The sequence below is a fragment of the Gymnoscopelus braueri genome (assembly GCF_963280865.1).
Source record: "Gymnoscopelus braueri genome assembly, chromosome: 3".
NCBI lineage: Eukaryota > Metazoa > Chordata > Actinopteri > Myctophiformes > Myctophidae > Gymnoscopelus > Gymnoscopelus braueri.
In genome coordinates, this window is record NC_137612.1 from 37,131,609 (window position 1) to 37,158,524 (window position 26,916).

The 26,916-nt window shown below is 42.3% G+C and overlaps 2 protein-coding genes across 2 annotated transcripts in view; one reads left to right on the forward strand and one right to left on the reverse strand.

Moving 5' to 3' along the window:
• ppp1r16b (protein phosphatase 1, regulatory subunit 16B) overlaps nt 1-26,916 on the reverse strand; it is a 147,574-nt gene that overhangs the window by 18,648 nt on the left and 102,010 nt on the right. The window contains exons 4-6 of the mRNA XM_080424405.1: nt 17,471-17,616; nt 14,032-14,135; nt 2,235-2,359 (exon numbers count right to left, since the gene is read on the reverse strand). Of these exons, the coding sequence (XP_080280531.1) occupies nt 2,235-2,359; nt 14,032-14,135; nt 17,471-17,616 (375 nt within the window). The remainder of the gene's footprint in view (nt 1-2,234; nt 2,360-14,031; nt 14,136-17,470; nt 17,617-26,916) is intronic.
• On the forward strand, nt 10,645-11,970 carry LOC308082582 (eukaryotic peptide chain release factor subunit 1-like; the record flags this gene model as incomplete). Its single annotated transcript, XM_080424407.1, has 1 exon — nt 10,645-11,970. One exon carries the CDS (start codon nt 10,645-10,647, stop codon nt 11,968-11,970), a length of 1,326 nt encoding a protein of 441 aa, XP_080280533.1.

A 26,916-nucleotide genomic window follows, 5' to 3' on the forward strand; every position in this document is an offset into this window, starting at 1 on the left:
TGAAAGGCTGACACTGTACATAATATACATAGGTGTAATATACATAATGCAGGTGAAAGTTCTCAAAACATTTTCAAACATCTCCATTTTCTTGTAGATGGGCTATTTGCAGTGGTGGACAGTAACTTAAGTACATTTATTTGAGTACTGTACTTTGTAGTTTTTCGCAAGCTGATGACTTTCATTCCACTACATTTCAAATAGAAATATTTAATTTATATATACTTTTGACTCCACTACATTTCTAGGAAGGGACATGAAGCTCATGGATAAGTAGCAGAAGTTCAATCTTTCAGAGATAAAGTGCAGATACCTAGGGCCATGCAGTATCTAAGATCAATATTTTTGTTTTATCTTTATTTTATATTCTTATTTATCTTGGTTTGGTTCTTGACTCTTACTCTTACCTGTACCTCTACTATGCTTCATTCTTACTACTGTTACTGCTATGACAGCTGCATTTCTCTCCAGGGATCAATAAAGGTTTATCTTATCTTTCTTTAAAGCTTTGCAGAACTATTGCCTTCCCCAGCTAATCCCGTTTCCGTTGTTTTACCGTTCTACTTTTAATTCTACTGAGCTATTTCTGTTTGTTTGGCTTTAGTAAAGTAAACATAACAAGCATCACACAGGATATTGTACAGTAGGTTTTTTTATGTACCCCTTTTTCTCCAAAATTTTGTCTTTATGACAATTGATTCCTCCCCACACACATTTTTTGTGTTGCCATTGCTGTTGTATCCTACTGACACACCTGCCAGTGAGGAGCCCCCACCGGGAGGACATAGAGCCTCCGTCCTACTCTTCCTGCCCAACACTCCCTGCTGACAGGTGCTGCCCCAGCCCGTAGGATTAAGTGCAAGGGATAATTGACGGGTAGCCGGTCATTATTGATAAATAAATCCCGACAGAAGAGATTGATTTATCAATAATGACAGGCTACCGTCAATTATCCTGCTTATTACACGACTAAATTAATAAATTGCCCAAAGTTAACAACAAAATGAAGTATTTCCTTGCTTATGGCAATGAAAAGTGTTGCTCTGGGCGGACACGTCGCCTCGGAAGTGTTGATCAAATAGAATACATTTTTGGTTACTGCATTGTCTATCTCTAGCTTCAAATGTTTTCAAAAACATTCTAGACTAGAGAGCAGTGCTTAGCTGTAAATGACATGGTGTCTTTGTTTACATGGCTGTCACGCCAGAACTACACCAGAGAATTTTCGCACACACGCACACACACGCATATACGCACACACACACACACTTTTAGATCCAGTCCTATTTTAAAGCCTGCGTATGCGGGACTCGCGTATCCGCGCGCCTGGTGTAGCCGGTATCATTGATATCAATTGGATCTAAACAAACGCGCTCTACCCGCCACGCATACGCTCGCTTTGAAAAGTCTGGTGTAGATCGGCCGTCATGTTGGATACAGCATAAAATCAAGCAGCGCAGGTTGATATGAGCAGGTGCTCTGAGCCTTTGATTAGACAGAGAGAGGTCTGTTATAGAGCTCATCACTCATCGGGCAGATGGTTGATCAGTGCTGAATGCTGGTAGTTGGTACAGTAGCTCTTCATGTGAGTGTGACACACATAAATGTGCTGCACACATTTGTGTTCACACAAACATCTCTCGAACATCCTAATTTCCCAAACACACTGGGTCGGGACCCATTTGTGAGTAATGGACCCATTTATAGCCTACGGGTAGTGAGTAAATATCCCTTATTCTTTTTATTAGTTTCCTACAATTTATTTTTATTATTTCAAAAAGAATTAATCACACATTTTCAGAAATTAAAATAAAATGAAAATCCATAGAAAATCCAAAGAAATTCCATAAATAAATACAAACTATTAAGGAGTGAAAATAGCAGATCTGCGAGCATGTAGATTGGCTATTTTCACTAGTTTGGGTCCCCGGGGAAATTCTCTTTTGGGTATCTCGAGCCAAAAAGTTTGGGAACCAAGTCTGCCCATACAGAGCTACTGTAGCAGCACTTTTAACATGCCTGGTACACTGCTGCAGCACTCTTCTCCCAACAGGATTTATCGGGACATTAAAGATGCACATTTAAATGTCACACATTTAAAAGTGTGACAAGTTAGGCCCCTTGGTGAATGCCATCTTGCAAGCGCAAGCCTGTTGGTAGAGTTGGCCCCTGTGTGCGTGTGAGAAGTTTTTCTGCACACAAAGACAAACACGTCAAGGTGTCACCCGTCTTACCAGCGTGGCTCCCAGGGAGTCCTGTTGGTTGACCTCATCTCCTTCTCTCAGCAGCTCCTGGATGTCTCCCAGCATCCTCCTCTCTGTTGACGCCCGCGTCTCGTTGATCATCTCTTGGGTTATGCCTGTCAGTCAAGGAGCGTAGCAGTGTTAATGTTGACAGCAAATTTTGATATAGTTTCAGTCATAGTCTTTTGAATAAAATTTCATTTAGTTTTAGTTATATTTTCATCATTCGTCATCTGAAATGTTTTGGTTTTAGTCTGGTTTTGGTCGACTAAATATCATAAGATTTAATGATTTATGATTTTATACAAAAATGTATTTAGGCGGGCCTTGATGGTGTCGTAATGCCTGATTTTACACTTGGTTGGATGCTGAAAATAGCCGATCTACAAGCTCACAATGCCTCGCAGCGCGACGCATTGTGAGCTTGTAGATCGGCTATTTTCAGAGCGCAACAAAACATAAAATGACTTGTCTACTGGATCTCTTCTCCGCTAGTCCCTCCCTAACATTTTAGTCTAGGTTTTATTTGTTGACGCTGTCATATGTTCAATATGTTTAGTCTTAGTTTTAGTCATCACAGCTTTGTTTTTATTTAGTTTTCATCAGTGAAAAAAAGATAGTCGACAAACATTTTTCGTCATAGTTTTAGTCGACGAAATTAACACTGGAGCGTAGCTACATTAGATTACAATTTAAAAAAAGTATTATTTCAAAATATTTTGAAAAAAGGAGGGAGTCAAGGCTAGACCCCTGGGGGAAGTGGCTAAACATTAATAGCAGCATGCAGACAGATCCGGACCCACATTGTGACAGAACACAGAGACACAGAGATGCAGAGATGTCACACAATCCTGCTGCTGACAGCTACAAAAAAGTCCATCACCAAAAGGTAAAGTTTCCAAGGATAAAGAAAAGAGTGTATTTCCTGATTGACAGCCATGTGTTTTTGAAATTATGCAGTGAGTTGTGAGTGGTGTAAGAACGGTTGCACCTGAAAGAAACTGACAACCTTGAGCTTAATGGGAGGAAAAGGCAAGTTTTCACATCACTGACATAGTGTTCTTCCAACAACACAGGGTGTCTGCCATGGTCAATAATGTCACGCCGAGAAAAATGCACTGTAAACAGAAATACAGTAAGTGGATCATTTTAAAGATCTGTAAAAAAACAGAGTAGCTTGACAAGCTGTCAAACGCAGGTTCCTCTGTAGACTACAACAAAGGGAGAGAGGAGCGCTGCCTGGATACACTGTAAACCATGCAGTAAAAAGAGGGGAGCTCGAAGGTGCTCTTTGGTGAAATAATCAACTTAGAAAAACTGAAACCTGGGGTGACCTGATAGACAAATGGTTAGGGCACATACCACATGGGCTCTAATGCCTGACAGCCTGTCTCCAGTTAAATTCCCAGCCGGCCAGACCATTTGCTGAATGTCACTCCCCTACTGTCTGCGTGTCTCTCTCTACACCAGTGGTTTCCAGATTGGCTATTTTCATTATTATTATTATATAAAAAATATAATATATTATATTATGTATATTATTTTGATTTTTTTTTTAAAGGTTTTGAAAGTTTTTTTTTTTTAAAGGTTTTTGAAAATATTTTGAAATAATAAGCGTTAAAAACAATAAAAAAATTAATTGTTCCTCGTGACCCATAAAGAAATGTCCACACCTACACTATATACCTATCAAATGTCTCAGAACAGCCCAATAAATAACATAAAAATCATAATAATAAATCATAAAACCAAGGCACTCTTCCAGAGCTACAGTTAAATTGCCTTTGTGAGTGAGTCACCATGTAGCCGCAACGTGTCAACGTGTCAACCTTTAAATGAAGGCATTTTAACTGTAACTCTGGAAAAGTGCTGAATGGTTTCCCAGTCCCAGGTTCCTCTGCATTCTCACTTTCCAGGGATGCTCTTGTTATCAATGCTTCACCTGTACTGTCACTTGTTTACCACAGCAAGGGTTTAAATCTATTTATACTGCCACTAAAGGGGTACAAAATATAAAAATATAGTTGACTATAGCTCAGGAATGCACAAATCATTTTCAGGGTAAAATACACAGGACCTGGTCGGGCTTTTTTGGACAGATTTGTGTTTAGCTGCTATTTTCTCTAGGTCTGCTATTGTAACATAATAATCTCTGCTGTTGGACTGAAACCTTGTATGTTATGTTGTATGTTAACCTTATGTTTTTTCGTAAATTAATGCCCTACTTCGTCATACAAGGGTGTCGCACAAAAGTAGTGGAAATAGCAGATCGACAAGCTCAAAGCACGTTGCATGTAGATCGGCTATTTTCACTATTTTACTTACATTTATATTTTTTATAATAAAAACGGAACGGTTTTGGACATACAAGGTTTCCACCCGACAGCGGCGTCATAAAGATGCACAGTATGCTGAAGGGAGCTCCCTCCCCTCATATCTGATGGCGTATGGAGTTCTTGCGGTCCTTGGCTTAGTTGGTGCCGTCACAACCACTGTACATTCCACCTCTTAATCCACCTCTCAACTCTGCAATCCTGAGGTATTACGGCTCTGCAAATGTGCATTTTTGAAAACACATCGACTCTTGAGAGAGAGAGGAAGCTTGTCGGTCAGAAACTGTGGTTCTCAAAGCCTTTGGGGGGGGGTGTTATTCAATATGGAATTATTCATTAACTAGCGAAAATGCTGCACATGCGTTTTTGATGTCATACTGTAAGATTTCACTCGACATTAATTTCGCACTGCTCATTCTTCTGTCCGTTGCCCTCTTGCAAGCATATGGCCAACTTCAGGTGGAGATGCCAAATGGCATGAGTTAAAGTTACACAGTAAAATCCTATGCGTTTTTTTTACGTTGCACTGATATGAATTAGGTGGGGGGGGGGGGGCGCCAAATGGCATGAGTCTAAGCAACTGACAGCTATGTAGTGGACTGCAGTTAACCACTTAAATCGTAGTAGAACAATTTTTGGTATGTCTTAATCCATTTAGACCTGAGGCCGATTCTAAAAACGCCTTCTAAATCCTGTCCTAAGTTTTCTGAAAAACTTCAAATACGTCTTAAAAAGTTTTCAAAACATTTATGTTGCTATATACTATATGCAACATGAACCCCAAAAAATAGGCGAACATTTGCCGAAAATAGCAGATCGTCTATTTTCAACAAAGGCATTTGGTGTAGAGGGGGGAAAAAAAGAAGCGGACCAAGTATAGACCCCTGGGAGACAATGGTCAATGAAGTATATATAGTAGGGTTTAAGTGATTAAGCTGGGGAAGCCAAATGGCATGAGTCAAAGCTACTGACAGCTAGTGGACTGCAGTTAACCCATTCAATACGGGAACGCATACTGTGTCATTTTAAATTTTATAGCTATAACCTATTTTATACTTTGAGCTATTCAAAAATAGCAGATATACAAGTTCACTCGGTGCCACGCTATGAGCTTGTAGATCTGCTATTTATTACATTTTTCTCGAAAATCTTTGAAAATCTTTGAATATATGTATTTTTTTAAAGCGAAAAGGTTTTCTCAAATCTTTGCTTCTGGGGATTCTACAAATGTCTTCTAAATCCTAACAGTTAAAAAATATATATATATATATTATGTTGCTATAATATTAATGGTTCTCAAACCTTTTCATGTCAAGGACCACCCAAAATCATATGTATTTGGCCGTTTGGCAGTTAAAAATGTATATATTCAAAGATTTGCACACATTTTCACAATAAGTAAAAAAAAAAAAGCAGATCTACAAGCTCATAGCGCGGCACTGACTGCCGCACTATGAGCTTGTATATCGGCAATTTTTTGTATAGCCAAAGAAATCTTAGATGACACACATCCTTTCCCGGCATATGCTTCCCCAGCTTAATGGATTAAGCTGGGGAAGCCAAATGGTATGAGTCAAAGCTACTGACAGCTATGCAGTGTGTTCTAACTGTCCTGTACCAGGTAGAACGCTCTTCCTCTTATCACTGAGACTCAGCATAGATGAGCTGGACTCTAAGGGGAGAGGATCAAACAGCTGTCAGATCAGAAGGGGCTGCATATGCCGTGTGTGTGCCTGCGTGCGAGTGCGTGCGTGCATGCTTGCGTGAGTGCGTGCGTGAGTGTATACTTGTTGGTCAAAATGTTCCCACAAGTATAGTGGAATTGGAAAAATTGACATTTTTCATGGTCCCCACAAGAGAAATGGTTGTTTGATGGTTAAAATACACTAGGGGAGTTAGCGGCTTACCATTAGGAAAAGATTCGGGTTGGTGTTAGGATTAGACATTTAGAGGTTATGGTTGGAGTTATGCCTGATTTATACTTACTATTAGCTGCATGCTGGTTTTGTGCACCGAAAAAAAGCAGATCTGAAAGCTCACAACGCATTGCAGCACGGCATGTTATGACCTTGGCTATTTTTGGCTTCAGTCTATGGGTTACAAATGGCAACATAAAAAAAATGGCATTCCCAAAATCGTCATCCTAAAATGTTGATGTCCTCACAAGTACGGTAATACAACCGTGTGCGTGCGTAAATAAATAAATAATTCAAATGTGTGTGAGAGGCGGTCCGGGCCACCTAGGCTCTATTGCAGCCTGACAGCGTGTCGCAGGTTCGAGTCCCGTTCCTGACGACCTTTGCTTCGTGTCTCTCCCTGTCTCTCTCTCCCCATTTCCTGTCTATGGACTGTACACTACTATCAATAAAGGCAAAAAAAAAATGTGTGCGAGAGTGAGGGGGGGCAGTGTTCAGGTACAGTATCTGTGCGTGCCGGTGCATGCTGTTTGTGTTTGTGTTTGTGTGTGTGTGTGTGTGTGTGTGTGTGTGTGTGTGTGTGTGTGTGTGTGTGTGTGTGTGTGTGTGTGTGTGTGTGTGTGTGTGTGTGTGTGTATATCCCTGCAGTATATCCAGCACTGGGATCATTAGGGGAGCAATTAGGCAGCACAGTGCTCACTTTGTTCGACTTATTATTCACCTGCCACTGTCTCCCTTCTGCTCTGCTCGGCTAGACTGATCTTTATGTAAGCAAAAAAACGTACTTTTGGTATGATTTCTTCATTGTTATCATCCTTATTATGGCTGCTCAGTAGGTACTCTTTCAGATAGACTCCGCTGGTCATTGCCAGCCATCAAATTATTTATTGGCTTAGGAATGTGCCTGTACATTATGATGCTAAAACTTTTATACTTTTACTCTAGTAGAATTTTTAATACAAGACATATTCTACTGTGTATACTTAACTTCTTTGACTTATTTTTATCCTTGTTTTATATTTTCTTTCAACTTTGATTGCAAATGTGTCTTTTTTGTTAGTATAGTCTATTTTTTGGTTAATGGTACAACAAAATACCAGGGTTGTGGCTCTTTTGGAGCGGGAACTTTGGGGGGTGGGAGGGGTAACATACACTGTGTTTGTATGCTTTTGTCTTATTGACCTGTATGTGATTGGAAAATACCAATAAAGAACAACAACAAAAAAAGACAATTTTGAATACAAGAGCTTTATTTTTAACAGAGTATTTCTACATTGTAGTATTGCTTGCTACTTATACTTAAGTACTTCTTTCACCATTGTACAAAATTTACACCATGTGTATTATTTGGGGGAAAAAACTCCTATCTCTCTGTCTCACACTCACACACAGCTATCTGCATCCCGCTGGGAATGAGAGGACTGTGAATGTCCCTGGACGCCCTGAGGTGTCAATCACAGAAACGGAACACTGTCCAATGTCACGCCTCCCCACCGCTGTGTTCCTATCTGCAATCTGTTCAACTGGCCAGGGCATCTCTGTCAACACACACACACACACACAGAGTGCGGCATCTCTGTCACGACACACAACCCTTTTACCACTACAGAGCCAAGGTCAACTGATAATCACAAGAAGCTGCATGTGGTATGTGTTTATGTGTTGATCTAAGGACTATGCTGATCAATAGCAATACTGTATGTGTTTTATTCTATGCAGTGGGTTTGCTGGCAGCATTACCTTGGAAGACAAGAGCAGGCAGAATCAACTAATCAAAAAGGCTGGTTCCATTATTGACTGATGCCCCACATCTCTCTCTCTCTCTCTCTCTCACACACACACACACACACACACACACACACACACACACACACACACACACACACACACACACACACACACACACACACACACACACACACACACACACACACACACACACACACACACACACACACACACACACACACACACACACACAAACACGGCTGCCGTGTTAAGTGATCAGATGGGTGGGCTGCGAACACTTTCAAGATGTTCAAGTGGGCCCTGATGCAGAAAAGGTTGAGAGCCACTGCTATAGAGGTTAACACAGAGCAACTTAAGCAGCAAAAAACTACGCAATGGCTGAGCGCACCCCAGCACATAGAGAGACTGGTCCTGCAGCACCTGAAGCCCCTGGTGAGCGACTCGCTCGACTCATAGCCATATTGGAAAGAAATTGGGCCTCTTTGTTACTTCCTTCACAGGTGTTACCAATGATACTAATTAAGGTTGTGTTGCGTTGGGGGGGTGACATCAACACAAGGGACATTAAGTCGATGAGGAAGGCTATAGCTCTGTAGGAATTAAAGTGGACAATCTGGAGGAGGTTGCAAAGGGGAGGATGAGAAGGAAGGAAGATCGAAGCTATCCCCTAGACCCCACCTCACCCTCTCTACAATGAGCTAGCGGGGCAAAGGAGCACCTTCAGTGACAGACTCATCATCCCTCGACACAAGACTGAGCGGTCAGTCCTTTGTGCCAGTAGCCATTAAGCCCCATACCCATGCGTTCTTTTCTGTCCTTGGATTAATGATTGCTTACGCACTCCGTTCTGTCCTTGAATTAATGACTGCTCACTTACTCTGGTACTTTTTCTCATGGATTACCGGGGATGTACGCTAGCATCAGAATCATAGGCCTGCTTAGGCGAACTGCTGTGAATGTTTCACTGTCAATACATTGTATATTGGTCACTATATTCACTGTAATGTAGATTAAGTGTACATTTATCTGTACTCTTAGCTGTAGCTGGCTGACACAGTACAGCCTCACACCATATCCACTGTTGGATAGTCTGTACATATCCACTATATGCCTATATGACTGGTGATAGATTGTACGTGATGATACTTACTATATCCTACATATAAATAAGGAAAACCTCTGTCATCAAAACACTGTCATCAAAACCTGTCTGTTCTGCACGGTTCTCCTCAGTGGCTTGAGCAATTGAGTTGACCTTGCACACGGGCATTGACCATTAGCATATGCACCACAACAGCTGTTTGTGTCGCGTCAGTACATGCCCATACTGTATATGGACATTTTGGTTGGTTCGGCAGTTCTGGACAACTGGATATCCGAACTACTCGACTCCCTTGAGTCCTTGCCGCTGGGCACGGCGAGTTGGAAGTTGGTCGGTCCCATGTATGCACGTGACCATATATGGGCATAGCGGTGGGATCTGTGGCTCTGGACAAACGGATCTCCGTATCGGTCATTCCTTGTCCCTCAAATTTATGCCCATATTTGGAGATCGCTGATGCCATCAGATTATGCCCATATATGCCCCCTTTTGTGCCCATATATGGAGCGGACTGATTTGTTTTTACCTGATGCCATGACAACACATTGAGGTTAGACAACTCACTCCATATTTGGGCGTAGCTGCATTGGGACTCCTTATATGGTTATGGTTAAAGGCATACTAGGTAACGTTTTCAACAAAACTAAAGTTAAATTGTATATCTTTTGTGAGTGGCAAAAGTTTCACAACACCCACTCCATGAATTTCACCCCCGGAAGCCTTTTATTTATATATTTTATATTGAACGTGGACTGGGGGGACTTTCCCGGGGAAATGACGTCATCTGGCCGGAAAACGGAGGTGGAAATGCACTGGTTTCCTGTTTGGCCAGGAACTACCGCAACGGTTTCCTGTTTGGCCAGGAACTATCGCGCTAATAACAAAAAGGAACCTCACGCTGATTTTAAGAGAATGTAGGATTAGAAGATCGAAAAAGAACAGAAAAAGAAAGCACAGCTCATGGTAACTAATGCTCCACTGGCTAAGAGAAACGATCCGTAGATAGTATAAAACAATTAAAAGATCGCTTTTTCAAACGCCTCCGGTGAAAACGAATGGAATTCTGGGTAATCGAGGATTACGGAAATTGTATGCAGTGACGGTAGTGACCAGCAGAGGTTGCTAAAAATCGTTAGTTGTGAATTTGCATTGTACAACTTTTAGTCATAGTGACATAAGTGTGACGTCAGAAGTCCGCCGGTACGCCAATTTTAATATATATAGGATTATGTTAGGGAGCGGCCCATGCAAGAGAGCAACCAGTCTGAAAGGCAGCGTAATTTCTCCAACCACCGAGAAAGATGGCGCACGACCCTAGCGCGGCTGACAACAATGTGAAGATATGGAAAATCAAGAAGCTGATCAAGGGTTTGGAGGCTGCCCGTGGTAATGGCACCAGTATGATCTCATTGATCATTCACCCTAAGGATCAGATATCTAGACAGACCAAGATGTTGGCTGATGAGTTCGGCACGGCCTGCAACATCAAGAGTAGAGTCAACAGACTCTCTGTGCTTGGAGCCATCACCTCTGCACGAGAGAGGCTAAAACCCTACAACAAAGTCCCACCTAATGGTTTGGTAGTGTATTGTGGCACAATTGTGACAGAGGAAGGCAAAGAGAAGAAAGTCAAAATTGACTTTGAACCATTTAAGCCAATCAACACCTCCCTGTACCTCTGTGACAACAAGTTCCACACCGAGGCATTGACAGCCCTGCTCTCTGATGACAGCAAGTTTGGCTTCATTGTGATCGACGGCAGTGGGGCCCTGTTTGGTACACTGCAGGGCAACACCAGAGAGGTGCTGCACAAATTCACCGTTGACTTGCCCAAGAAGCATGGCAGAGGAGGACAGTCGGCTCTGCGTTTTGCCCGTTTGAGGATGGAGAAGAGACACAACTATGTGAGGAAGGTGGCTGAGACGGCCGTCCAGCTCTTTGTGTCCAACGACGCGGTAAATGTGGCCGGGATGGTCCTGGCTGGCTCTGCTGACTTAAAGACTGAACTCAGCCTGTCTGATATGTTTGACCCGAGGTTACAGGCAAAAGTGCTGAAGCTGGTGGATATATCCTACGGGGGAGAAAATGGTTTCAACCAGGCCATTGAGCTCTCTGCAGAGGTCCTCACTAATGTCAAGTTCATCCAGGAAAAGAAGCTTATAGGGCGGTACTTTGATGAGATCAACCAGGACACGGGGAAGTACTGCTTTGGGGTGGAGGACACACTGAAAGCCCTGGACATGGGAGCAGTGGAGATCCTCCTCGTCTACGAGAACTTAGATACTGTGCGCTATATTCTTCGCGTGCATGGCGCAGAGTGCAATGGAGCTGAAGCTGATGAGAAGACCTTGTATTTAACACCAGAGCAGGAGAAAGACAAGTCATACTTCATAGACAAGGAGACGGGGCAGGAACATGAGCTGATTGAGAGCATGCCCCTGCTCGAATGGTTCGCTGACAACTACAAGAAATTTGGGGCCATGCTGGAGATAGTCACAGACAAGAGCCAGGAGGGGTCTCAGTTTGTCAAGGGCTTTGGAGGCATCGGGGGTATTTTACGGTACAGGGTGGATTTCCAAGGCGTAGAGTACCAAGATGATGAGTTATTTGATCTGGATGATTACTAGGTAGTCTGGTTCTGATACTGTGAGGAAAAAGAAAAATGACACATCTCTTTTGCAGCATGTGAGAGAGAGGGGGGGCCAAATCAACACTGGTGTCGGACACACTTTCCGACACCAGTTGTACTAACAAACTTGTCCTACACACCCGCAAAAAGATTTTCTTTCAATCCCGAGAGAGAGAAAACCAAATGATGCATTGCATGACAAAAGTGATCTCAAAACGACAAATGTGACGTGGAGGACCTTCACAGATTGCACGAGACCACATTCACTTCCTTCTTTACATTTTGTGGCAATGTTGTCGGCAAGCCGCAGACATTATAAATTGGCCTAAGAGTGATGGTTTGTAATTACTTCTTCCTGCTATTTCGAACACAACAGCAAGTTCCCAGAGCCCCCACAACACTGAGCCCCGGCCGGGACTAAAGAACTTTGGACTCACATGAAATGTCACGTTTAGGACGCATTGATTGTCTTGGGTTACTGTACGTCACAGACGTGACATGCCTATATACGGATACTTTTTTTACTGGTAACTGCTGCTGTTGGATTTTATGAGAGAGATTTTTTTTAAATGAGTTTCTGTAGAGACAGGACGACAAAGTATTACAATCAAACTAATGAAAACAAAAACAACCCCCCCCAAAAAACAATGGTAACCATAACAATCTGAACTCGCATATCGAGTAACCCTGGCGACCTAATGTAAACAAACCTGGATGACGTGAGAGTCTTTTTAACAGCTGCCCTCTGATTCCATATGGAAATCTATACCATATCCAAACGCCATGTGAACAGTTCCCAATGGGCATCAGCCTAGTTTACATCTATTTTTGGTTCATACGTTACGCTAACCCAGTCAGTCCAAGTACAAAAGGCCAACAATTTTCTATTATTGTTATCTTACTACTTACTCTTTTGTATCTCTGTCGGGTGGAAACCTCATATGTCCAAAACTGTTTCAGGATTCAAAATTCAAAACACGCCGCTTTGCGCGGCGTTTCAAGCTTGTGGATCTGCTACTTTTGATACTTTTGTGTGACACTGTAGTATGATCAAGAAGGGCATTAATTTACGAAATAACACAAATTTCTGCCCGACAGCAACGATCTGTGTTTCATCCCTACTGCTGTGCTGCTATGAATTTCCCTTGGTATCAATAAAAAGTCTATCTATCTATCTATCCATCTATCTATCTACCAACGATACTGCAGTAGGAAGCTCATCCTCTGCACAGGTTTAAAAGCCTGAGTAGCACTTTTATACTACCACGGTGTAACACTGAGCATTTTAAGAAGTCCTTTATCCCCACTGCCATCACCACTGCCATAAGACTGCTTTACTTCTCTTAATAATATGATTACGATTATTATTTGTAGTAGTAATAATAGTAGTAGTAGCAGCAACAGCAGCAGTAGCAGTAGTGGTGGTGGTAGTTGTAGTAGTAGTAATAGTATGATTATTTAAACTAAGATGGTGGTGATGAATGTCTGGAAACACAGCATCCCCTCCCTTCCTGAAGGTGTTCTCAGACGTCCCGAAAATGTACGATCTACAAGCTCACAAGGTGTCGCATCGTGACACCTTGTGAGCTTGTAGATCGGCTATTTTCGGCCCACAACTCTGTTATATGACAAAGTGTAAATCAGGCTTAACAAACAGGCATATAGAAGGAAATGCGCAACATTACAAAACTTCTTTTTTGTGTGCAATCAATCCTTGTTAATGCACAGACATATCAAAGGAGGACTGCAGAGAATGTTCCCAGAATGCATGCATGTACTGTAGCTAGATGTTTACATTCCCTTTGCCCTGGTATTTCAAGGTATTTCAAATATTTCCCAAGGTTGGAAAAAAAGAAAAGCCACCATTTACCATGTTTCTAAACAAAACTGTTATTTCAGTTTGAGGCCTTTTTAGGACTGGACTGATGCGTTTCACTTTCCACATTTAAAACAGTGTTTGCGTCATTCCCTGTTCTCTTGTCTGTCTTCTGTGTTTTTAAGGCAGAAGCTGCTGTATAGTGCGTGAAAGGTTTTCATATACGTTAGCTTAGCATCGTACCTCTGTTAGCCATAGCCGTCTCTATGATGTCCAGCGTGGGGTCATCTTCACAGAGGTCGTAGGGCATGTTCCCATCAGAGTTGACTGCCAGCAGATCTGCACCGCTGTGGAACAGGAACACACCAGAGATCTCAAGAAGTGGACAAAGGGGTCAATGCTCTAACCGGTTAGCTATAGTGAAGTCATTCTCAAGTTGAGTTCTCAATATGTTTAATTTCAAGGACCCCCAGTTCAGTCAGAAATCTCACGAATAAATTGAAAACCATTTTATTTATAAAATAGAAGTTAGTAAGTGTGATTATATTTGATCTTGGCATTCAGTCTCTGCTATATACTACTACTTCCTGCTCAGCACATTTAGATGACATCCATTTAAGAGCGGAGAGATTTATAACAAACCCCTTCAGGGAAAACAGAACCCTGAGGGAAAGCAGGGCCCACTTGTGGTGCTGCAGTGGTGGGAGCAAACAAGTGCATACCAACCTTCAGTGACACTGACAGCAATAACAACAGTGAATGAGGTGAGCTTAAATAGACCACCAAACCGGTCAGCTGCTTGACACGTCAGGGTCGCAGACACCAAACGTACTGTAATATAAATCGGCCACACAGAAGTGTGGGTACTGTAAACTCTCGAGTTTACAATATCTGCCTGAACTAGCTCACAAGCTACGTATATGTACGCATCATTTTGATGCGTTAGGCCACGGCACGGGTCTATTTGGTTCCCAACTACCAACTATCCCAACTATCAATCATTTAGCTAGAGACCCCCTAGAACGCCCTGGACCCCATGTTGAGATCTAGTGAGAGAGTACCACATCCTTTATACAATCAACTTTGATCTGTGTTTTGCAGAAAATACCAACCTTGAATTCTTATGAAGAGTGAAGAGTGTGTGTTAAAAAAACGCGTGTGTATATTTGTGCTACTAAATACAGCGTGTGATATCCTGCATTATAATACAAGATGAAAAAAGAGAGATATTCATCACTCACATGTATTCCCTGCCTTATTCCCTCCCCCCCACTGAGCTACAGTGTATGTACAGTACGAACGCTTCCCCCACCCTTGTGCGCCTAAGTTTAGCTAGTTTCGCCTTATCTTGCTCTAATCCTTTAATGATGTGTGCATATTTTGTCGAGTATTATTGTGTTAGTTGAACGTTAGCCAACTTCAATAGAAAAAAAAAAGAACAGAAAATGAGGATGTTAACATGAAGAAATATGACCGTCAGCACAAGGCCCATACTGTAAGCCTGTGTGAGATAAGTAGGAACGAAAACGTGTCTGATTTACATGACGCACCGATTGATGTTTTCATTCCTTTACATTTACAGTAGATACTTGGTAAACACTTTGGTCTTAGAATGAAGAGCCAAACATACATAATGCCATGGGCTTGTATCTTTCATGTTGAACTGTTCCTCTGCTGGGTGAGTAGCTTAACAGGTCCCACGTGTCAACAGATGGCAGCGATGAATCCGTTGAGTGTTTGTTTGTACAATTTACAATTTAGCAGGCGTCTCTTATCCCGAGCAGCCCATGGGATTTGCTCTGAAACGGCCCAGAGGATGCGTGTGTGTGTGTGTGTGTGTGTGTGCGCAGTACAGTATCTGGATTTTAATATAGCCTCATTAGCATGTAATTCCACAGGTAGCAACAGTGAGTACCCGAGCCTCCCCCGGTCCCGGCAGAATAGTTCCGGAGAAGCGGACTGAGGGGCCCTCGGTCCGCTGAGGGCAGCTACTGGGACGTAAGTCGGGGCTTGATCAACCCCGGCTGGGTCACCTGGGCAAGGGTGCATGTTGCGAGACCCGAAGAGAGAGAGAGAGAGAGAGTGAGAGACAGAGAGAGAGAGAGACAGAGAGACCGCTGTGTAAGTGGGGACACCTGTGTACTACTGATCAGCCGGGGTTGAAACTGAAGCTGACCGGCTCACAGTTAGAGGGGTGAGGGACGCATCAGTCGGGCGGTAAGCTACACACACTCCAACAATTCAGAATGATGTTTATTGGAATTGAACATGTTTTAATATTTGTCTCTCATTCTGCAGGCAACCTCCGGAGACTAAACTAAAGGACTTTATGTTGATGAAATACCCTTTATTAGGTTGAACTACCCCATATTAGGAAGAAGACCTATATTAAGGTCCCTGTCACTTATTTGAAATTGTGTTGGTCAGTGCTCACAATATATATACAGTATGCACGTATGTATCTGCATATCTTAATTCTAACTATCTATGGACTTCACACTTCGTTGGTATACTTCTGAGGACCCAAGGGAGTGCTGTCTCTCAAGTGTGAAGTTGAGTCGGATGAGTGGTTCTCCAGAACTGGCCCGCTCCGGATGGGCACACGTATCCCGCAAACCGCTCATCCGATCGACTTCACACCTGGCGGGTTTACTGCTGAAGACCCACGGGAGTATAGTGTCAAGGATGAAGTTGAATCGGATGGGCGGTTCTCTAGAAACCGCTCCAAATGGCAGCCACTAGTGCAATTAAGTCCTTTTACAAGGTTCACAAATGTTCAACAACACGTGTGCGTGTGGTTTGTTTGTGTAAGCCAGGGTCCATTTGGTTCAATTTGTTAGTTAAAGGCATAGTATGTAACTTTGCCATGTGTTTATACTGCAAAACAAAACAATAAAGACATTTAGCCCCAAAATGTCCCTGTCTACCAAAAAAGAAACATGAAAACTATTTTTTGGGCGGTGTAGCCGCCCCTATAAGTGGGGTTGGGACACCTCATTAGTATTAGTTTCCTGCACTGTGATTGGCCCACTTTCCTGTACTGTGATTGGCTGACTCGATTGGCTGACTCTATTCAGCACTGTGATTGGCTAGCGAGACACATGATGACATTAATAACCTATAAATAGGATTATGCACTTCCAAAAATCTTTTTTTTGGGGAAGTGAGCTTCCATCACTGATGACCACTGTGATGACCACACCGCCCACTTCACACTGGGTGTGATTTTTGGGCGGTGAAACCGCCCCTATATGTGAGGTTTGGATATTTGCACACCAAATCCTGCGCTGTGATTGGCCACAAATGTACCCCCCTAACCCTGCACCGTGATTGGCCAATCACAGTCTATTCAGGACTGTGATTGGCTAGGGAAACATGACACATGTGCATAGCCCTATAAATAGGACCATAACTTTAAAAAAAACAATAAATTTGTTTTTTTTAAGTTATGGTCCATCACTTCTTCCATCACTTCTTCCATCACTGTGATGACCACTGTGACCACACCGCCCACTTCACACTGGGTGTGATTTTTGTTATGTAAACACAGGCAAAGTTACATACCATGCCTTTAAATTAACACTGAGGATTTTACAGCGCAGATTGGGGTCCCAGAAAAAGGGAAAACTGGGGGGTCCTTGAAATGAAAAAGGTTGAGCATCACTGAGTTATAATGTCTTACTGTGCGATCAGTATCTTGACCAGGCCTGCGTGGCCACAGGTGGCAGCAGCGTGCAACGGGGTCCACAGCTCATTGTCCTGGGAGTTGACACTGGCTCCTCTAGCAAGCAGGATCTTCACCATCTCCTCATAGTTATCTATGCAACACTGGAGGGAGAGAGGGAGAGAGAACAGGAGATTGATTTATTGAATTTTTAGAGTTTTCAATAAAACATGTCTGTCTAGTCTAGTGTGTGTGTGTGTGTGTGTGTGTGTGTGTGTGTGTGTGTGTGTGTGTGTGTGTGTGTGTGTGTGTGTGTGTGTGTGTGTGTGTGTGTGTGTGTAGGCAGATGGAGAGCAGGAGAGGTATAATAAAGTAAGGGACACAACACACAGAGCTCATCAGAAGAGGAGAACAGCAGAGAGATTGCATAGAAGGAAAAGACGAGGAAACAAAGGAAATCTGAGAAACTTCTGAGAAACTTTAGCATGGTAGCCAGTGAAGCATTTCTGTTCCAGCCCAGTCACCATGAAGTGTGTGTTTGTGTGTCTGGGTGGTGCAGGGGTTTAAGTCCCCACCCACCACCGTGGAGGCTGGAGTTCGATTCCTCTGCATTAGTAACTCTATACAGCAGGCCAAAGACCCCTTAGCTGAGAGAGAGATGAAGCAGGGACCCCCACTACATATTGTAAACAATTATGTTGCAGATTAAACTTTTTCATAGATTTCATAAGCTTCATAGACTTGTTTGACAGCATTGTCATCAGCATGTTGGATTCATGTTAATGTGGATTTTCAGACATTTAACAACTTAAACCGTCAATACAGGAAACCTGTCCTTTCACTCTGTAGTACTTGGTCTACTCTTTTTTCCCTCTACACCAAAACCTCTTTGCCGAAAATAGCCGATCTACAAGCTCAACGGTAAGCTTGTAGATCTGCTATTTTTGGCTAAAGAATAGGGATGCAAGGGTTCAAGTGGTTAATGTAAAAAAATTAATCCTATCATACTCTGAGGACCCATTAGGGGTCCCGGACCCCCTGTTGAAGACCCCTGCTATACAGGTTGGTCGGGGCACATGTTCAGAGGGGAACGGACCTGGGAGGGATACCTAGGGCTGTCACGATTATGACATTTTACTTGACGATTAATAATTAAATAATTAGTCGCTCAAATAATTGCGATTAACAATTTAATTGTGTTTCTGTCATTGAAACATTTATGAATAGAAATTACATTTCTGTTTGGCTTTTAGGCTTCGTAAACAAAAGGTGCACAGGGCAGATATGACAAATAACATACATATTTAATTGTCTTTATATATATAATAATAATAGTGAAAATAGCTGATACACAAGCTCAAAGATCGGCTATTTCTAGATCGGCATTTCTTTTTTGTATCTGCTATTTCCACTATTTTTGAAAATGCTTTAAAATATATGAACATTTTTCAACATGGAAATGATTATGACGATTATGCAAAAAATAATTTTGATTATCTCAAATAATTGCGATTAGGCGATTATGTAATAATTGTGACACCATGTTCGTCCACACTAACCCTGACCCTCCCGGTGAAACTCCTCACTGTCAGGGGAAAAGAAGTGGTGGTTCTCAAACTTTTTCATGGACCCCCAAAATGATATGTATTTGGCCGCGGACCCCCATGTAAAAATATGTTGTTCCAGGGACCACCCCAGAAGCAAAGATTTGAGTTACAAATGTTTGTTTTGAAAAATGTTATATTCAAAGATTTGCACAAATGTTCACGATTTAAAAAAAGTCAAAAGTATAAAAGGTTATAGTGGTTAAAATTATTGTGATGCTATATTAACACATTTTGCTGGGGACCCCCTGGAACCCCCCCAAGGTCCCCGGACCCCACTTTGAGAACCAACGCCTCCCCAAAATAAACCGCACAGGTTGACAGCAACAGTTACTATCCACAGACGGAAGGGAATTGGCAATGTCCAAATATGGAGAAAATGGAGAAAAGTAACGGAAAAACAATCACCAGGAAGTGTAGAAATTGACCAGCGAACACGATAGTAATGTCCACTGAAATCCCCCGGCTCAGAGAATGGTGGAGCACTGATTGCTTTGAAGTACTTCCTGTACTTTCTGTAGCTGAGTGGGTAGAGAGGCAATAGGGAATAGGAAGGTCGCCGGTTTGACCCTAGGCTCGCCCAGCCTTTATCAAAAGTGTCCCTGAGCAAGACACTTAACCCCTAACTGCCCCCTGGGTGCTGTTAAAAATAGCTGCCCCGCTCCTCCGAATAGTTATAGGATGGGTAAATGCAGAGGATGATTTTTAGGAATTTTAGCAAATGGTTTTGGGTCCACTTAAACCCCAAAAAGTTGACTGGTGTCCCCTAAGGGGTCTATATTCGGTCTGCTCCTTTTTTCTACATAAAATCTTAGCAGAAAATAGCCTATATACAACTACAAGCTCACAATGAGTCGCGACCTGTTGTGAGCTTGCGGATCGGCTATTTTTAGCAAACGTTCATCTATTTTCACCGAATGTTTGCCTATCATGACATGCCCAGAATAGTGATGCTATACCAAAAAAAGAAACACGTCACAACATGCCATAACATCAGAGTGAGCCATTATTTCTTTTTTTCAAAGAGATCAAAGGCAGGAGAATGGCGTGCATGAAGTGAGATTGTATCACAACTCTTCTCTTCTTTTAATAGCATATTCCACTGAGCATTCTTCTGAATGCATTACAGCTGCACTGGAGGCAGCCTTGATGACATCTAGTCCATTGTGTGTGGGTTGAACCCCAGATGTCAGGCCTTATTGGAAACACACAACCGTGTGTGTGCCCACGCAAGCAGACACCGAAACGCACACACCACACACACACACACACACACACACACACACACACACACACACACACACAGAGTCAGACAGACAGACAGACAGAGACACACAGAGAGAAAGAAACAAAGTATTTTCCATTTAAAAGTGGGTGTGATTACAGGGTGGGAAAGGAAGGGAGATTCTTTTTTCTGTGAAAAGCAACCGAGACCTTGTCAGCGTAAAGTTGTTTTCTCCATCGCTGCTAATTGGCGTGAGCCAGGAAAACAAAGACCATGAATGAAGATGCAGATGATGATGGAGACCGAGAGAGACAAAAAGAGGAGAGATAGAGGAACAGCAAGACAGAAAACAGACAAATCAAGGCGATGAAAGTGCACAGAGGAGCCGTGGGGGTCGGGGGGGGGGGGTTTCCATAAATATCAGCATCATCGGTCTCATGCCTAATTCTGTGTGACGTTTTTGAGCTGAAAACGTGTTATTTTCATCAAGCAACGTGAACGTATAAATTAGCCCTAAGGCTCCAAACCCATGTGCTAATTGGCCATATTGTGGGAACTCAACGAGAAGCCAGCTCATGACCTTTGTCGCATGGCATGCTCTGCCTGTCTATTAGCTATGCAATAAAGCACAGAAATGACATAAAGTCTTTAAAAGACTCAAATTGGTGGTTATTCATTTCTGTCCAAGATTCAAGTTGAACAGTATCCAAAATGAGACATAATACACCATTTTAAAAAGCTATGCCTACCGGCGTTGAAGTAAAACCCACAATTTTCTTTTCATGTTCAATTAATATATTTTGCTTGTCAAATATATTTTATTCTCCCTACATTACTTTAATCACTTTATTGTCCACATAACCACAGATGTTTAGATGAGCGATGAATAAATGAGCTCCTTCAGTGAATAATGAAGAGAAAGCTGAAACCATGAAGCAAAGAGACAGATGGACTCACATTCATAAACTGTATAATAGCCTCACTGTTGGGCAGAAACCTTGTATCTCCACATTTCAACTTTTAATGGTTTATTTTCTTTTATTCAGAAATTAATGCCCTATTTCAGTGGTTCTCAAACTTTTTCATATCAAGGACCCCCAAAATGATGTATTTGGCTGTTGACCCCCATCTCAAAAATATTTTGTGCCAGGGACCTCCAGAAGCAAGGATTTGAGTTAAAAATGTAAAATAATAATAATAATAATAATAATAAAAAAGATTTGCACAAATTTGTAGATCTGCTATTTTTGAAAGATTAAAAAAAAATAGCAGATCTACAAGCTCACAAAGTGACACGCTATGAGCTTGTCTATCTGCTATTTTAGAAGTATAAGATATGGTTAAAAGTGATACAATGATTGTGACATTGTATTAACAAATTTTGCTGGGGACCCCCTGGTATCTCCCCAAGAACCCCTGGGGGTCCCCGGACCCCACTTTGAGAGCCAATACCCTATTTTATACTTCGTCGTATGACCTTGTTGTGCAGAAGTTGCAAAATGAGGCTACAATTTACTACACTCTAGTCTGCATTCAACTATAAGAGGAGGGAAGGCTATGAGTTCAGCAGGGATTTGCATAGAGGGAGAGCTGAAGAACATTATCTATGCCCTAGAGTCTAGGGGCTTTTAGTGTGTTAGAGATAGACAGACAGACCAAGTCCTAACAACATCTCACTAACTGACAAATAAAACCTTCTTGATTCTTGACAGACAGAGCAAGAGAGAGAAAGTGAGTGAGTGAGTGAGTGAGTGAGTGAATGGTGCATTTATAAATGGTAAATGGTCCGCGTCATCAGTGCCCATACCCTGGGTGGGGTTGGCGAAAGGGCCTTTCTGTGTGGAGTTTGCATGTTCTCCTGTGTTCCCTAGGGTAGGTACCCTCACAAAAACATGCAGTAATCCTGGTCACTATACTGCCTCCCCCTGGCCAGCCGGGGCGCCTGATGGAGGGGAAAGGAACTGGTTGGAATAACGTGTTATTGGCTCTCATGCATTGAAGGAGGCATGAGCTCGGCCCTGGCCTCCCTAGGTTGGCAGAGGGAAGGTAGTGCCCAGGATTACATAGACAATTGGCACTGGGTGTAAAAAATGGGGTTAAAAAAATCGTGGGATAATAATTAAGAAATAAAAAATAAATGGTAAATGGTGCATTTATGTGGCGCTTTTATCCAAAGCACTTTACATAGATTATGCATTACATACGCCCATTCATACACCGATGGCGGAGGAAACCATGCAAGGCACCAACCTGCTCATCGGGAGCAATTAGGGGTTCAGCGTCTTGCTCAAGGACACTTCGACACTGACTCTGGGGGAGCCCGGGATCAAACTGGGAACCTTGCGGCCCCCATCCGGCCGCTTTACCGGCCACTCTACCCCTGAGCCACTGCCACCCCAGTGCGTGCGTGCGTGCGTGCGTGCGTGCGTGCGTGCGTGCGTGCGTGCGTGCGTGCGTGCGTGCGTGCGTGCGTGCGTGCGTGCGTGCGTGCGTGCGTGCGTGCGTGCGAGAGAGATAGATGTATTAGAGATACAAATTAATATCAAGTGGAGATGTGTTACAGCTGGAAAAATACTGTTCTGTTCTGCTAGCAACACTGACATGATTGCTATTCTATGTATAACATGCATTATGCCATATATTATACCATATACTTGACATTGATCGTGTCATTTTACATTTCAACCCCAAAGTGAATCATGTCTACCTACAGTAGTTTAACGGAAGGACCAAAAATATTACCTTGGAGGTAATACGTCTGATGAAATTGTACTTGATGTCTTTCTAAGGGTGCGTTGGGAAAGAGATCCAATTTAAATGATTATGAGTGGATGTATTTTAATGTCAACTGAAAACACAATCAGTGTACATCCAGGAATATAATTCTGGACATGTACACTAGAACCCTGGGAACATGAACCCTAGCGTCCCTATTCTGGGCATGTCATAACAGGCAAACATTCAGCAAGCTTGTAGATTAGAATACAAAAGTATTGGTATCAAAATGTACTTAAAGTAACAAAAGTAGAAAGTACTCACTACGCAGAATGTCCCGTTTCACAAGTTGTCAAATGTATAAAATGTATAAAAATCTTTTGAAAATAGCAGATCTACAAGCTCACAATGCGTCGCATCATCACAATGCGTCGCATTTTCAAATGGCCGAAATGTATATAGGGCTGAAGTGATTAAAGTATGTTTTGTAATATTAATGAGAATGTACAAAGTAACTAGTAACTACAGTTTTTATATAATTGTAGTGGAGTAAAAGTGCAACATTTGCCTCTGAGCTGTAGTGGAGTAGAAGTAAAAATACTGAAAACTGCAGTAAAGTAAAACAGATCTCAAAATTGTACTTAAGTACAGTACTTGAGTAAATGTACCACTGGCTATTTTTGGCAAATATATTTAGTGTAGAGGGGAAAAAGGATGGGGCCAAGCATAGACCCCTTGGGGACCGCGGTCAACCAAGTATATAAGTGGCTAATGCAAAGTGTAAACCAGTGACTCTCAAAGGGGGGTCCTTGAGGGGGTTCCCAGTTAAATGAAGATAGTTGAGAACCAAATGGACCCTTACACTCGAGTTCACTCTCAGAGTTATGGGGGTCCGTGGCCTAATGCAGTGGTTCTCAAACTGTGGGTTGAGACTCGAGACCACCAGGGGGGTCCCCAAATTATTTTTTACTATAGAAATTGTGAAACATTGGCCAAATTGTCAAATATTACCTAAGAAATAGGCAAAAACTGTGAAAATAGCCGATCTACATGTTCACACGAGGCATTGTGAGCTTGCAGATCATCTATTTTCAATATATTTATCTGTGTGGAACCGAATCAAACAAAATGTAATGCCTCAACTCCTACAATTCCAAGTGTTTGTCAGGGTGGGGGGTCCCCAGTTCAAATATGATTATTTTGGGGGGTCTCGGCCTGAAAAGATTCAGAACTACTGGCCTAATGCATACCAAAGAAATTAAAAAGTTTGAGAATCAGTGGTGTAAACAGCGTATCCTTAATGGCCTATAAAATCTTTCCCTGGGCACCCTACATAATAGTAGCCTCTCTCATCTCCCTCGCAGCATTTGTATTGTCTGAATAAATTATAATGAAGTGGTTTCAATGTATACACTGTGTATTCCCCACCTGATTTAGATAAAAGGGTGAACCGAAGGTATGGGGACAGAGAGAGTGAACAGAACATAAAATAAATACTGAATACAAAGAAGAGATTTAAATGCTGAGCAGATGCAGCACGAGTATCAGAAAAATATAGCAATAACGCACGGGCAAGAGAGAGAGATTAATGGTGAAACATACAATGAAAGATTCAAGAGCTTTTAAAGCGGCGTGCGGAGCACTCACACAGAGACACGTAAACAAGACAACTCAAGAAGCCAAGGCGGCATTTCAGGCGAGGAAGCGGCTATGTTTAACCTAAGTGTACACACTGGATGTGGTGCTTGTGCACCCGCTGGGAGATGCTCAGATGAGGAAGTCGATAGAGAGACAGATACAAAAAAACAACCCTGAACCAAACCAAGAAAGAGAATGTTTAATAACTTCCTGATGGAGCTTTCAAAAGCAGAAGTTGGGTGCTGTGGAGGTCATTAGATTTATTTCGGTGGACTGTTAGTTCCCGTTTCATTGCTGCCCATGGATTTGATGAGCATTGCCAGGGACATTAAAATAGAGGAACATACTGAAAAATAAACAAGCCAGCAGAGAGATTATTTATTCATCACGGAGGGGTCTACTTTATTTATGAGATGTCACGTTGTAATTGAAATGAGTGTTTGCTTTTACACAATGAGTGAAACGCACAGCAGAGATAAACCTGCCTGACGGTAGCCACAACTGAGAGACAGAAAGGAGTCTAGTCCAACAAGTCTGCCACATGCAGCATGCGGTGCATCTGAAACCAGCTGTGGATTTGTGTGCTCGCCAACTACTGTAGGGCTGGGCAATATATCGATATTAGATCAATATCATGATATGAGTCTAGATATCGTCTGGGTTGGTTGCGAGCCTGTAGATCAACTAAATTAAATGTATATTATCCTCACAATATTGATATTGAGGTATTTAGTTTTGTCCATATCACCTTGCCCAATTGCTAACTGCGGTTATTAGTTCACAGGGAATAAAAGAACATAAAAGACACGAACAGGATGCAATGGAGAGATACAAACTTGCCAAACTAATCCAAAAATCCAGATTAACCTACATCTGCAAGCTCCGGCCTGCATAAAAAATAAAAAAAAAACATAATGTTAGCTGCTTAACTAATCTCTCAGCCTTCCTCTAAAAAAAACCACATACTTGCACCCACATGCTAAGTAGCCACTAGGCTAATCTCCTTGCTTTCCCCTGTAGATCCCTTGCATATCTCCTCCCCCAACGGAGACAATGACGCGCGTAAAGTAATAATGTGCCTTTCATAAACTCCCCATGAAAACTATTCAAACACAGAGAGGGGAGAGCCGCCCTGACAAAGGCCCAGATTATGCCTGACAACAGAGGACACAGTGTTACTTGAACCTGCCTGTGGGCCGGGAGGCCTGTGGCTCTGACCTGAGGAGCTCAATGACTGGGAGACTAACATGGGCTCAGACCAAGGGGCAAACCCCCTTCGCTGGGATTGAAGCTCATCTTCCGGGTTCTTGTTCAGCCTGCAGTTCCTATTAATGGTCCAGCAGATGTCGCTATTTCACCTTCTACCGTTTGCAATACATTATAATCTCAATAGACGTCAATGAGGTTTTGGGCAAACTTTAAACTTGATTTTATTACCTTAGTAAACCTCATAAACACTTTGTTTTCAAAGTAGATCTGCTTAAAGTCTTTTTTATATCATCATGATATGCGTTTAGTAAATAATGGTCCCATTAATTAGAAAATTAATGATAAAGTAGGGTATGTTTCTAGGGTTTCTACTGGTTCTACCGAGTGAAGACCCGCTCTCGCTGCGGTTGCAGCCAATAGCATTAATTTCCGGTTGCATTTCGGACCGGATATAGATTTGAAATTGCTGAAAATAGGCTTAATTTATGGTCTATAGAAACCAAACCAATGGCGTAAAGCTGTCCATATTTTTTTTACGGTCTATGGCTCAGACCCTGGATTACAGAGGCAGGAGGAAAGAGACTGAATGGTTTGTGGGACTACAGTTGGGGACAGTGATAGTAAGGCATGGTTGGGATATGGGGTTGTGAGCCGAGAGTTACGGGCTGGTGGAGCCATGTCTAGATAACTTTTTAGCGTTGGATGATATAAATGGCATAAAGGACAGAACTAAACCTGATATATTTGGCATAAATAAAGGGTTGGGATCCTTTAGGATTTTAATGATTCCGATTCCTTAACGGTTCCCTTTAACAATACCTAAAAATAAACTATATAATTCTAAATTCCAAATGGGCCTGTATTGTACACTCTCAGAGGTACAGTATGGTGGTCCTTGAAATTAAACTGGTACCACTGGTATTGTAATTGTTTAGCAGACATGAAGTCCACATACCAGCTCTGACAGTGATAAAACCGGTTCCGGTTCCAAATGTGATGGAACGAGTCCGGTTCTTCATGCCCTTCATGACTTTCAAGGCCTTCTTCTGTCACTCCTGAATAGGGACATGTCA